The following is a 15,050-nucleotide window of genomic DNA, read 5'->3' as shown; positions in this document are numbered from 1 at the left end:
ATCTCTTGAAACATTGTCGTACCTTATAAGCGTAATCTAGTAAAGTAATTGTCTCATCATTTCTCAAACTTCGGAACATTTCATTATAATATTCAGGGGTCATCTGATACACTTGCAGAACGCTTCTCTTCACTTCTTGATATTCCATCCTCTGGTCCTGGGATAAGGATAAATAAGCACTGCAGACATTCCTAAGGAGCACACTCTGTAATAACACAGACCATTCATCTTCTGGCCATTTCATCGTTGCTGCGACCGTTTCGAAATGATGTAAGAACTCATATGGGGACCTTGCAATTAACCTTTGGGTTTCCGAAAAATTGAACACGGGGTCGTGCCTAGCAGGAGTCATTTCTGTGTGCGCTGTCAGCTGTGTATGGGCGTGCCACAACTCCACCTCCCACGCATGTTGTGCAATCTCTCGGGCTTCTCGTTCTTTTTCTTCCATTAACCTTGCATGTCTTGCAATCTCTTGGGCTTCCTCTTCTTGCTTTGCTTCCATTTCCTTCGCACGTTGTCTTTCTTCTCTTTCATCTTCTTCTCGTCTTGCTTCCATTTCCTTCTCTCTTTCTCCCTGTCTCGATTCCATTTTTTCCCGTCTTCTCTCTCTTTCTTCTAGTTCTGCCATCATCTTCAACCTAAGCAAATTCTCTTCCGCTGCAATATGTCGAATCTCAGCTTCTACATCCTTATCTTCTTTCATGCCATCAGTTTGAGGATCAACCGGTCCTTGCTTTGCTAAAAATTCTTCCTCAGCTTCCCCCAACAGTTCACGAGCTGCCACAATATTCTCTTCCGACAAATACCCCGAGTTTATCAACGCATCTAAGGCTAGGCACATAATTTGGGCCTTATTCATCCCACTCGTATCATGGCCACCACATGCTATTAAGATCGAGAACCAAAGCGTCAGTTACATTAAAGCTTTTGACAATTTCTGAACAATTGGGATACTGAAAACTCTTGGATATTAAACTGTGCCAGCTTGTAATTTAACACTAATTAATGCCTCTCCAAAAGTAGTACAGTAACAATACTCAAAACCCAATCATCGTTGTACTATTATAAAACCTATATTAATATTTAAAACAGACTCGCTCGATTCCCAAGGGTCTGGGTACCAGAATATATTATACTGTTGGGATCCCGGGTCCGAGCACCCAACATATATTATACGATTATGACTCCCGAAGTCAGGTTATTAACAAAATATACTATACTAAGGCTCGTGACTGGGAACCAAACATATAATATTTTATATACTACAATTGGCAAGCTATTTAAGCTCTTGAATTCCAAATTACCTTGTTTGCTTTTACATGAAAACTGTTATACTTCAAAACAATAATACCCAAATTCTGAGACCGTTGAATAACTCCCAGACAACAATATATAAAACACTGAATATCTAAAGGTTTCTTAAGCACACTCAAAATTAAACTGGGTAATTACTTTTAAGTATGGTTAACACTTATCTAACTGTGACTATGGTTCTTAAATGGAATAGAGCGGAAATCTGATCTCAAATAGTAGACAGGTCGGAGCCAGGCAAAAACTGCCCCTTTTTTGGGGTCAAGGTTTTCTAAACTGATTCTGGTACTCTGAACCATGCTGATTCAAATAAGCTTTTGGGCCATCTGAAATTTTGCCCGAAATCTAAGATGGCGGCCAAAATCCAAAATGGCCGCCAAAAATCACAAAATATTTTTTCACGGCGTTGGGTTTAGCTATCAAGATGTTTTTTCTCCCAGAATAGCTATTTTTAGGCAGAGGAATATGACCCTCTGGTTTAAATTCCGAAGAAATTGATTTATCCTGGCGAAATCCAAGATGGCCGCCGGTGTCGGCCCACCAACTTACGGATTGCGATAACTCCAGTTCTAGATGGGCTATGACAATAATATTGGTCTCAATCCCTAGGTTTTCAGGGGCAAGGAATCCGAATTTGTCATCATTTTGAGCCACAGGCTACTCCATCATGGTTATAATGCATGTTGACGGATGCAAAGCGACACCGGTGACACCTACAAGACTACCAATGTTACTAAATGTGAATGAAACTGCATTCACACTTGATTCTACAAATATTAAAAACAAATTTGTAAAGAACAGGTGTATTCCTAACATAATCATACAATGATTGTATCTGATATAGTCTTGAAAATGGGTACAAATGTCCATGATGTCAAATATCAGTGAGCTTTTACATTAGTGCCCTAACTGAGCACTTGCGAAAGCTCTCTATTTTGTCTCTTTCCAGGTCCTATTTTTCCTCAATATGAAATGTCAAGATCACTACATCTGTCAGAGCTCAGACTTTCACAACTGTCAGTCACTGAGGTATCATCATCCGAATCTGTATCGTCTTCAGAACTATCCTCATACCCATCATCGTAGTCAACGGCAGTCATCAGCGGTGTCACATGAAGTTGATTTTCCACCATAGGAGTCGGCTCTCAAATTTGAAAGAAATTATTATAAAGGTTTGAAGTTTTATAATGATTCCAAAAAGAAAGACTATGGTTTGCCAGCATATTATAGAAAATGGTGTACCTTGCCTCTGTCACTTCCTGGTTTTAGTCAATGAGGTATCATCATCCGAATCTGTATTGTCTTCAGAACTATCCTCATACCCATCATCGTAGTCAATGGCAGTCATCAACAGTGTCACATGAAGTTGATTTTCCACAGTAGGAGTCGGCTCTGAAATTTGAAAGAAATTATAAAGATTTGGAGTTTTATAATGATTCCAGAGAGAAAATACTTTGGTTTGCCAGCATATTATATAAAATGGTGTACCTTGCCTCTGTCGCTTCCTAGTAGAAATTCCAGCAACGGGATCTCTTGTTCTCTTCTGCCTTGACCGAGCACGACCATCTTTATCGACCATCTTCGAATCTGCATCATACATATCAATGGCTTCTGTACCTTAATTAAAAGACATGGACACTTTGAATTACAGTAGTTACATGTGTCCTTTGACTGTTAAGAACTTTTTTGACTATTGGGAACTCAAATCCATGAGCTGTCATTAAACGATTGGTAGGAACATCAAGTAGTTACCAAATATTGCTATTAGATGCATAAGAATGAGGATCATTTTAAGGGCTACATACCTCTGTTTGGGTCTTGATTAGACCTTTCCTTGGTCAGACTTGGTGGCAGTCTTGAACAAAGATACCATACTGGACAAATTCCCTCGCTTGTACGCTGCCATCCTCTGTCAGCGATGGAGGGATAATCAATATTTGGTTGAAGACACTGTTACCATATCAACGCCTGTAGGACACTCCTTTTAATGTGTTCATCTGCACTGCTTCCATCAGGCAAAATTCCCACACTTGATTTCACCTGCTTCTTGTTAAACATTCTGATTCTTGTTTCAACAAACGTCTCCTTGTCGGTTCCTGAATACATACAGGTCTGCATGAATGATCTGGGACCTTCCATCTTTTGAACGGAATGGACGGATGTTCCTAATTCTGCTAAGAGATGTACCTTTCCCTTTTGACGCATCTTCTTGAGTGGTTTTATCTTTCCTACCCCGTACGGGAAGGATGTTGTGTCGCAACCAGTTATACTGTGATACGCGGGTAGGACCTTGCAGACATCATCTCCGAAGTGTTCAACAACTTTCCTGACACTGACATACCGGTCATCTACCTTCATCATCCAGTTGTCTTCAGGGTTGCAGACTGAATATGCATAGCAAAGCAGAACCAAGATATCTGTGTCTGTGGCTCGGATAACGACAGGATCTTTGGCGATGGAGGCATGGTAGACAATCCTGGTATCTGCTTCATGGTGGTTACAGTTTGGTAGAATTTCTGTACCAGATGCAGTGATCCTAAAGGTTTCTGATTCGTGGGTAACGATCAATGGTATCTCCAGCTTTGATGACTTGAAGTAACTGGCCAAGAACTTGATTAGCTCACTTTTGTTCTCACCAATAGTCAGGAATGAATTCCAATCCTTGCCTGTTGGTATGCTCTGGTCGGCATTTTTGATATGTACCCTGCGGCCTGGTGTTCCACCAGCTCGACGAATTTGAGTCAGTTCTTTGGTAGTAGCTGTACCATACGAATCAAAGATAATTCCAACCTCCAATGGCTTTGAAGAACTTGGTGGTAAGCAGAACTTCAACAATTCTTCACCATATTTTCTCCATGTCTGCTGGGGAGGGAGAGTTCTAACTGCTGCCATTCCATCAACAAGCCAAATGCTCTGATCTGGAGGAGTATATTCTATAGATGAAGATTCCTCCATAAGGTAATTCCTGAGAGATGACTTCGAAGTTTGCCGCAAATCTCTGTCTGGGGTCGCCAGCGCCAGTGGGAGGCTCGTCAACGGATGAGAATGGACTTCTTCTGGAGATGCTGCCTTTCCAACCAATAAGCCAAATGCCTGTCTATCTTCTTTCAAGATATTCACAGCTTTTGGCAGCTTCTGTACTTTCTCTAGTCTAAATTCTGAATACGGGAACTGTGAGGACAAAGCTAACCTGGTGTCAATACAAGCCCACCTCTCTGCTAATCCTTTCAGTGACTCAAGTGCAGCTAGTCCAATCTTGGCCATGTCTTCATTATCATTGACCATTTTGTTGCAGAGACTACAAAGTCATCTACTTGGCCCTTTGCCTAGAAATGGAGTGGCTGCCATTTTGTTATCCTTTCCACTGTTTCAATGAATCTGAAATAAACTTCTGGTTAGTTTCATAAGAATGATAGAGATAGTTGAGAGTGTGAAGTTATTGCTTGTGTCATAAATTAGTGTTTATGAGACATTATTATGGACATTCAGACCCTTTAACATGACAATAAACCTTAAATGATTGAAATTAAGTAGTGCACAGTGTAAAGATATTCACAAAATCACAGTGATTAGGAAATACCCGATAATGCATATCAGCCTATGCAGCTATAGTGAATTTTCACCGTGACAGAGTAGCCTATGGTTCAAAGTGATGACAGATTTGAATTTCTTACCCCTGAAAACCTAGGGATAGAGACCAATATTATTGTCATAGCCCATCTAGAACTGGAGTTATAGCAATCCGTAAGTTGGTGGGCCGACTCCGGTGGCCATCTTGGATTTCACCAGGATAAATAAATTTTTTCGGAATTTATACTAGAGGGTCATATTCCTCTGCCTAAAAATAGCTATTCTGGGAGAAAAAAGCATCTTGATAGCTAAAGCCAACGCCGTGAAAAAATATTTTGTGATTTTTGGCAGCCATTTTGGATTTTGGCCGCCATCTTGGATTTCGGGCAAAATTTCAGATGGTCCAAAAGCTTACTTGAATCAGTATGGTTCAGAGTACCAGAATCAGTTTAGAAAACCTTGACCCCAAAAAAGGGCACTTTTTGCCTGTCTCCGACCTGTCTATAGTGATGATTGGAATAATACACTCATTGAAAAATAAATATATTCAATATAAATTACAACACTTTGAAAAGAATTAACATAAACACCAAGTCATTGGAAAATATTAAGTATGAACAAAACTTAGAATAATACAAAAATTTCACGAACTGAAATTATAAAAGAACTTGACCTGAGCTATTGTATCTGAATAAACCTTAAACCCTAGAAAAGAAATAATGCAATGTAAATAATACAAATGCTTGAAATAATTCTGAAAATAATGCAATGTTTATGTTTGACGCTAAATGAATATTAGTTAACCAGATCACTTTTCGAACCTATTCAGCCTGCAGGGCTGTTAAGAAAAAAAAAAAAAAAAAAAAAAAAAAAAAAAAAAAAAAACCTTATAAAATGTCAACACTCACCCTAAACAATGAATACAATAATCACCTCTTACTCTTGTGTGACACAATTTGCTTTGGAGAGGATACACTGGAACCCACTTAACACTTCCAACGATTAACACTGGGGAACTTGTGGGAGAGAGAGGGAGAAAGGAAAGGCTGCCGTTTTAGCTCGATCTCTATGTCTGTCTGTCTCTAACTCAACCTTAGGTCCTTAGGCTCTAAATATATTAGATTTGGCGAATTCCCGAAGGTTCTAGTATTGGGTTTTGGTAGCGTGGGGGCTGTGCTTTGCATCAAAGTTTCTAAGTAGATAAAAATGTCATAAGGCGGAATCAAGGATTTTAGGCAACTCACCCGCGAGACGACTCCAATTATTAGCTCCACCCACCCATTGTCCCCGAAAAAAAAAAAAAAGAAAAAAAAATAACATCCTCTCACCGGGAATTCTGGAATTTTCGGCAACACGTGTCACTGAACATTCTCTCTCTAGCATGACGCATTACATCATAAAATATAAAAAGAACATTACCTACGCCATTGTTCCTATCTCACATGAATCCTGCAAAAGTTTCAAATAGACTACATAAAACTTCTTAGGAAACATACTGGAAATGAAAAGTTAATTCTTTACGAAAAAACGTAAATTATATATTTCAACTTGAGTAAAGAATATATTGAAATTCACGACGAAAGTCTTACGTAATTTACATAAAATACTTATATCTACTGTACATGAGAGGGGCTCGTTTTACCGTCTAGGTATCATCTCTTCAATGATTTAGGGGCTGCCCAGCGGCAAGAGCCCGTGTCTTACATAAGGTATATATATATATATATATATATGTATATATGTGTTTATATATATGTATATAAATATGTATATATATACATATATATATATATACACACACACACACACACACACATATATATATATATATATATAACAAATATATATGTATATATATGTATATATGCATATATGTATATATATATATAATATATATATATATATATATATATTTATATATATATATATATATATATGTATGTATGTATATATAAGCGCACACACACACACACATATATATATATATATATATATATACATATATATATATATATATATATACGGTATATATATATATGTATATATATGTATATATATATATATATATATAAATATGTGTATATATATATATATATATACAGTATTTCAAAATTTCAAACTTGCAATAAAGGCTTTAAAATTAAACCAGCTGACACAAGTTCCAAGTCCCAAGTCCCATTTTATAGTTTATCTATGAAAGTCTCTTCTAAATTTGTTACTGTTCTAAAAATATTTTATTTCAGGTGTTCATTACTTCTCTCGTTGCTTATTTACTTCCCTACAGCCTTTCCTGACTGGACTATTTTACCCTATTGGAGTCCATGGGTGGTAGCTTAGCTAATAATGATAATAATAATAACAACAACAACAACAACAACAACAACAACAATAATAATAATAATAATAATAATAATAATAATAATAATAATAATAATAATAATAATAATAATAATAATAATAATAATAATAATAATCTGTCAAGTCTCACCTACTGATATTGGCAAGGACCTTTCCATTCTGCCACACCTCCAGTAGGAAAATCTGAGGCAATCCTCCATCAAATCCCTCCAGACAGGTGACAGAGAGGGAGGGTAGGATGTCATCAGAGATGATAGGCGTGGCTGAGCAATTGGTGGGCGTATCAGGAGGGCCGGCTGGAACTACGTTAACAGAGCAGGGCTCCCTTTGGCGACCGATGTTATTCGTGGCCCTACAGAGCAGTCGGCCGTAGTCTTCTCTCCTTTGTGGGATGACTGTTAAAGTCGACGTCAGACCTTCGACGGTATACTTTTCAGGGGAGAGAATCTCCTCGCTTCCGTCCGTCCTCTTCCTCACCCAGGACCAGATTAAGTTGGATGAAGGCTCAGCTTCCACTTGGCACTTGGCCTTCACCTCTGTTCCTCGAGCTGCTCCTTTAGTCCTTTCTTGACTTCCTGTTCCGGCACAGATGGGAGAATCTGGAAAGCAGACCTTTATTGGGAATTGTCAAAACAATATAAAACTGTCAAGAAATTACTGAAAAGAAAATGGCCTTTTTAACCCAAAGATTATGGACCTTCATGTTAATCTGTTTACTTTAGGCTTAATTTATAAGGAAAGGGAATTTTAGCAACGTTTTTTAGCAAATGTTTTGTCAGATACCTTATCCATACTGATGACTTGGCTTTTTTTTTCAATAATAGCAGGTATCAATGCGAGCATCATCCATATCTCTTTTCTGATTATGGTTGCCTTGATGATAATACACATAAATTTCAATGTGAGCCCCAATCCTCATATGTTTGGTTTCTTACAAATGTATGGTATATAATTTTACATTAGATTTAATTAACACACAAATACCAACATACATATGAGCAGAAATTAAAACTAACATTATTATTATTATAATAATAATAAGCCTGTTGATCTAATATTAAGTTCACTATACCACATCAAACTCTAGAAAATAGGACGGGGTCATCCTAAAATTCTTTAATAACTTTTGTTGATATATACAAACATAAAACAAAGGAGTGAAACTCGTGTCTGCGTTCACATAAATATCCATCTCAAACTCTAACAAAGCCTTCCACTACTCAAATCTATGAACACTCAGGGTTTTGATTTTTATCTTACCCCAAAATATCAGATATATTGCAGGAAATACAATATATGGAACACTCACGCTGGACCTTGAGGAGAAAGGTGTTGCTGTGGGTGCGTCCTTGAGCATTGGTGGCGACGCAGCTGTAGGATCCCGAATGGCTCCTTGAGACATTTCTGATGACAAGAGACTGCTTGCTGATCACCACTCCTCCACTTATGTCCTGGAAGATCTCCTGACCCTTTCGGGGAAAAGGTGTATAGGAGAGATATTACTTGAAGTAAAGTTACAGCTCAGATATTTTTGCTATTGAAATTCTAAAGTGTTCTTGCATTCACAGTTTTTAAAGATATCGAAGTAAGAAGATAGTTTATAATTATCATTTTTGTTCTGTAATAGCAAATTACGAAATTTATTCAATATAACATAACATAACTATAACGGAAAAAAAAGATTGTGAATTCATTAGATCTATAGTGCAGCATATATTGTTTTCAATTCCTTCAGATCAAACTATGATGCTAATTTTCAGAGGCAAAAACTATGCGAATCAATGAAAAGGTCTTCCTTCGTTCTTCGGTTACTTGAATGAGAATTTTCACAAATAATTATTTATGAAATAACAAAATGACCCGAGATCTTTTCTTGATCAACTCCAAAATTGTAATGGTCTTTATGCTAAAATAGGTTTTTCATGAATATTTTATGTACTAGGCCTAAACTTTAGTGTTATTGAAATAAAACTATCTAGATTTTTTTTCTTGTAGCTTGTAAGTCTAAGAGGATTCTAGGAACTCACATTATGATACCACAGGATATGATGAAATCTTGGATTCGATCTAATTCCACACTCGAAGTAGACGTCGTCCTCCTCCTTGATGTTCTCAGACTCAAGAGGTCTCCCGAGGGTGAGGTCCACAATGGGCTCGTCTGATATATATGTAATTAGATTCTGATCATTTTTGAGTACTATATAATATACGGAAAAAAATCTTCATCTATGCCAAAAACTTTATATTCGGGATGTGGGTAAAATAGTTATGCTGGTATAATCACACTTCATTCATTTGCTTTTTCATTGATTATCATCTTATCCACTGGCAAAGTTCTGTATCAATATTTATTTCACTTTGATTTTTTCATCTAACTAATAATTATTGTTTTCATCTTTTCAATCTCATAAACAAATAAACTTTCCCTTCTAATTATGGACCGAATCCTGAAACTATCGTTCTTCCATATCGCCTACACTAATTTTTTTTTTTTTTTTTTTTAGTGGAATTAATCACCTGTGTACATTGTTTTTTTTATAATGTAAAACTGACATATATTAAATCTTTCAGACTGTTTCCTGAGAATGCACGACCCTTATTGGTGGGTTGTTGACACAATATAGTAGGGGAAGTCGTAATTACAAAAGGGATTTTCAAAAGACTAGCGACACCATTAATAAAAAATGAAACTAAAGCAGAGACAAAGAGCGAGAGGAAGGATTACTAGAAAAAAAATATTAGAAACTTGTTGCTCTTAACAATTCCTTTCAAGGTTCTAATATCTATTAAGTTCTGGTCATCATTTTCTAATATCTATTAAGTTCTGGTCATCATTTTCCATCACTAATTCGATAACCCAGTGAACATTAGAGCAACTAACATTGAATTTTCAAAAGAATCTTCCAATTATGGAAACAAGCACCAAAATTTGCACATATACTCGCTATGGATTGCTCTTTTGATAAACCCTGTTAGCTACCAAAATATTCAAGATGGTGCCCATATTCAAGATGTACACCATTGAATATAATGGAATAATACATTTCACAATATCACAAAGACTTATCTTATTTAAATGATATTAATGTCTAATCATTCAGTTTTCCCTATGTAGAATCCAAATTTTGACCCATGGAATTTCTCAATGGCGTCTTTGCCCCGACAGAGCCGAAGTCAACGCAAAACTAGAGCACCACTTTTCTAAACCTTAGCATGAAGTTCGGAATCAGAGGAATAATCAGATTAGTGTCCCAAATTCTTTCTAACAGGCCATGCATAATTTAATTTGTCAGTAACGTTAAGGTGGATGTTAGCTGCTCTTAATGTTAGACACTTCCTTATACAGTATGAGCCAGCATGATAGACCACAGAGGGTGATGCGCACATCCAAGCCACCATGAGGAGACAGAATGAACACCAAGAGAATTCCTTAAGAAAGTAGAAAACCATTCACAAGCTATGCAAGATGTGGTCAATTCATTCCACGAGGAGAATCGGGACCTGATTTTGCTTGATGCAATGGATATTGCCACTAAACTGATACCAAGCTGATTGGCACATATCTTGAGAAAGGCAATGTCTGTCTTTAGTAGTTTATGAAGAGACTGGAAGTGGAATACGAATTCCCGTTTTATGAACCAATCAAGAGACTTGGTTTAATTTTTGTGATAGATGCGAGTGTCTGATGACTTTCCAGAGCAAATTATGCTTAAAGTAGACTGTCAACTGTTCTCTATGTTATTCATACCATGCCAAAGCAGAGAATGTGACTTGGAGCTAGTCTTTAATCATGAGAACCAGCCAAATCCTGCTGCCCTTAGTGATGGTGAAAAGCGCCATGTATACTAGAAATCCCATGTCACTGCCTTTTTTAGAGCCCGATGCCGACACCATAATCATTAATGGTGCGGTGTATGCAATGCATGCGGTCTTTCCTACAGTCCACAGATATACCAGGTACAAAAAACAGAAATTTTTCTGATTTCTAGCAGCCTCTTAGTATGAAAGCTGAAAGCAGATGAGCTCAAGGCCAAGGTGCAGGATGAGATGTGGCTTGTCAACGGAGGGCAAAATTCCCCCAATCTGGCAAAATTTCCTAAGAGAAAATGACAACACATTCAAGCTGTTAACATTTCTGTTGGGTGGCTATACCAAATTTGGTTATTAGGGCTTTGAAAGAATATGCAGGCAGTAACCCCCATACTATCAATCAGGCTTGGGTGGCTGACATATGGATCTTTGTGCGTGCTAAGCAATCAACAGCAATAGCAGCAAAGTCATCGTGATCAAATCCAGCTTCCCCAAAATTGTCATCATTGCAGTCAGTGTTCTGCAGGTACTTCAGGAGCAAGATCTGCAGCAGTTGTGGGTTTCCTTTGGCCAAGGAGAGAACCTGGGGTGGATTCCTGTACATTAGTTGTGTTGTGCTTATAAAGAGGGAAGGGATGCTCTTCTTCCATGCCTTCACTGGTTTTAATGTTCTTTCAGTATTCAGTGACAGATTTCACACAACTAACAGTGTTGATGATGCGAGATCTGATATGTTTGCCATGACCTTTCAACTGAATCACATGTGAATCTTTCTGCCTACAAGGTGGGCTGAATCTAAAGTAATTCAACAGTACTTTAACCTGAAATGCAGACTTCTATCATCAAGGGCTGGACTAAGAAAGGAGAAATGGGGTATATCGTTTGGACAGAACTCTCACCAATATTCCATAGGTGCCAGTAGCTAACTAAGGGTGAATGCAATTTAGAATACTGTAGTCTATGCAAATGTTGCTCCTTTGATCTAACCTGCACAACTCTTCGCAGCAGATGATGCCACGTTTTGAAGCTCTGTAGTATACTCGTCTAGGGAGCTAGTCAATATGTGGGAAACAAGTATACACAAATAATATATCGGACTAAAATGATAAGAGCAAATTTCTCCTAAGTTATGATCAAGGTGCTGATATTATTGTATAAAGAATTTAGTGAGTAGGTACATAGTTCCAAATTCGGATTCAACATAACAAAAAATGTATGATTTGATACCAAGATCATTGATTTAGGAAAAGCCTTTGTGAATCTATTACAAAATGCAATATTTCTATATAATCAATTATGTTCCTCTTGAATAATGGCAACCATCTTATATTTTCATACGGATGACAAGTTACATCGGAAAAGAAATCCTTGAGGAGTAGTTTTGCTAATTTTGATGCTTATTCTGGAAATGAAAGAATTTTGTAGTTGTCTACTCCAGTACACTTTGTTTTGGTTACCAATGAAAAGTATTGAAAGGTTCAGGAGTAATGATGTTTAGCTAAAGAAAAATAACTTTGAGAAATAATTGGATGACATAAGGAATGAGCCATTAACGAAAAGTTAGAGGAATAGATTGAAAAAATAACTAAGATAGGCAATGATTATGAGCATAAATCACGATGAAATAAATGATTTCAAAATGTCAACTTCTTCAACACTGAAATTCCCATTATGGAGCCCTAATAAATCATTGAATAGATATTCGCATCGCTCATAAAGGGAATATTATTAGGTAAATAACATCACTATCTTCACTAAATTTAGGTATTTGTATTTCGTCATTCAATGATTGAAGAAAAAATGGCACATGAAAATATTAATAGTTAATACACAATGAATAAGATAAAAATCTTGATTTGATCAGCGAAATGTTAAATATAAACTTGACGTACACATGATCATTAACAAAAAATTATATATTAACTTTTCTATTTTGATAATTACCTTACAATACACCATAAACCACAACTTGAAACTCATCATCTATTTCTTCAATCAGTGAAAGAAGACTTGATTACCTCTTTAACTCACAGTAGACAATAAGCTTCCTCCTGTCGGAAAGAGGTTCCTGAGGAAGAGCAGGATTCGAACCTCTACAGGTCAGGGTCGCTCCATTATCTTCACCCGTCACAACGATCGTCAGAGTAGCCGTTGTGATATTTCCACCATCCTGAATCTGCACCAAGGAAGTACTGCTATAATCATCATACATTTTATTAGAAAATATTTATTTCTAAAAATTTCTTCTTTCCTTAAATCATGAGTGTATGTTTTTGGAGTGGTTTCCAGGACTAAGTAAAAGTTATTGGGCACCTATAGTCTCCACCTTACAAGGCTGATTTTTGCCAATTTTTGTTCTTTGCTAAAAGTCTTCCTTTTGCCTATCAGAAGGCCGTGATATGTGTAGAATTCATCTCCAGCCTCTATAATGCCCCCTATGGTCATCAACGCCCCCCTTATGTTCATAGCAAAAATAAGAAATATCATTAGTAATTGTCTAATATTTATAGTTTACCTCTTAAAAATGGTTCAAAGTCGTTTTCTAATATCAATGTCATCAAAGAAAATGAGCTCTGGGTTGACTATGATTTTATATCCAATATTTCTGTCATCAGACAAAAATCGTAATTTCTCGTTTTTTCTTTTTCGAGAGAGGGGTGTATTTCTTTGCTTGTCCTGCTCTTATGCCTTAAGTAATATAATATTTAGATGTTTTAGGCTATCAAGTGACATAATACCTACAAAAACTCAGAAGGTTTTTTCCCTAAATCGAGATTTTAATTTTTGGTGAATATTTATTTCTAGGTTTCCCACCATTATCGGCTTGGCTTTCACTAAAGTTATTGCTCGTTTTTTTCTTGCTGTGTGCTTATTTACTGTTTAATTTTGATAAAACTTTGTGTGCTTGTTCCAAGTGGATAAACAAACATGCCTACAGAACGAAATTTCAATTCAAGACAGTAGTTTCTCACTGGTCACCAAATAACATTTAAGTCGTTAGCTCCGATTTTCACATTTTTATTCATAAAATCCTTTATTTTCCCTGTAGGAGGATAAAACTTACAGAGGATATGCCTTATTATAGTGCTAATAATGCCTGAAAATTTCATTAGCGTGTCTTGATTAGTGTATTTTTGGGAAATATTTTCTACGATTGGCACCCATTCAAGGTGGAGCCTACCCTTTTAAACATATATTACCGTACAGAGAACAATTGCGTAGATTTTACCATTAGCCATTTACTTGTTTCATCTACTAAAGTTTTGAATTTAATATATAATTCAACAGTGACATGCTAGAGACAGGAGACTTCAAGCTGTGGTGGAGAGTGATGCCATTCCACATTAATAGGAATTATGGACCAACAAAGTCTTCAAATTTAGAAATTCTGAGGGACCGAATAGGCTTTACGTTCTAAGCTGTGCTGCACAAACGTGACCAGTTTTGAAAACTCTGCATCAACCCCTTCGCATCCGTGGAATCATGAGCCTCATCGGAAGAGAAGAGAAAAAACATAGAAGGGAGGGAAGAAACTGAATCGTTGCAGAAAGATCCTGCTCCAATTGGAGTCGAATCCAAGGTAAACATAGATCGTAAACCTAAATTTTTAAAGGGACTATTAAGCCTCACAAATTAGTCTGCTTTGAACAGTTGCAAAAAGCTGCCTCGAAGTCTTATCAAATACTGGGAGACCCCATGAAATGTTTAAAAAATCATCTATTTATTTAAAAATTGATCTTAAGTTTATTTCTTTTCAAAGAAACAATTTTTGTTAATTCCAAAATAAATTTTTTTTCTTTCTAAAATTTTCACTAGGATAGTCTTTATATTAGGGTGTAATCTTTCAACAATTGTAGTCTTGATATAGAGTTATGCGAAATAAAGAAGAAATAGTGACTCGAAACACATGTTGACGCCGTATAATAAATGGAGAAGTGTAAATCCATTTTTTTTATAACAAGAAAATTATATGGAGCTCCAATTTTTCCCTGAGAAGCTTT

The 15,050-nt window shown here is 36.5% G+C and overlaps 2 protein-coding genes across 2 annotated transcripts in view; both read right to left on the bottom strand.

Moving 5' to 3' along the window:
- The window catches only part of LOC137625994 (synaptogenesis protein syg-2-like), an 89,174-nt gene that overhangs the window by 40,158 nt on the left and 33,966 nt on the right, over window positions 1–15,050 (bottom strand). The window contains exons 3-6 of the mRNA XM_068357079.1: window positions 13,081–13,225; window positions 9,267–9,397; window positions 8,549–8,708; window positions 7,370–7,838 (exon numbers count right to left, since the gene is read on the bottom strand). Of these exons, the coding sequence (XP_068213180.1) occupies window positions 7,370–7,838; window positions 8,549–8,708; window positions 9,267–9,397; window positions 13,081–13,225 (905 nt within the window). The remainder of the gene's footprint in view (window positions 1–7,369; window positions 7,839–8,548; window positions 8,709–9,266; window positions 9,398–13,080; window positions 13,226–15,050) is intronic.
- On the bottom strand, window positions 2,560–4,678 carry LOC137625995 (uncharacterized). The gene is made up of 3 exons (XM_068357080.1): window positions 3,117–4,678; window positions 2,800–2,928; window positions 2,560–2,703 (listed from the first exon to the last, which is right to left on the bottom strand). The coding sequence occupies exon 1, from the start codon at window positions 4,594–4,596 to the stop codon at window positions 3,265–3,267; it is 1,332 nt and encodes a 443-aa protein (XP_068213181.1). The 5' UTR covers window positions 4,597–4,678; the 3' UTR covers window positions 2,560–2,703; window positions 2,800–2,928; window positions 3,117–3,264.

Source organism: Palaemon carinicauda, chromosome 33 (genome assembly GCF_036898095.1).
Source record: "Palaemon carinicauda isolate YSFRI2023 chromosome 33, ASM3689809v2, whole genome shotgun sequence".
Lineage (NCBI taxonomy): Eukaryota > Metazoa > Arthropoda > Malacostraca > Decapoda > Palaemonidae > Palaemon > Palaemon carinicauda.
Note: the sequence above shows the minus strand (reverse complement) of the source record. Positions and strands in the feature narration are given on the sequence as shown.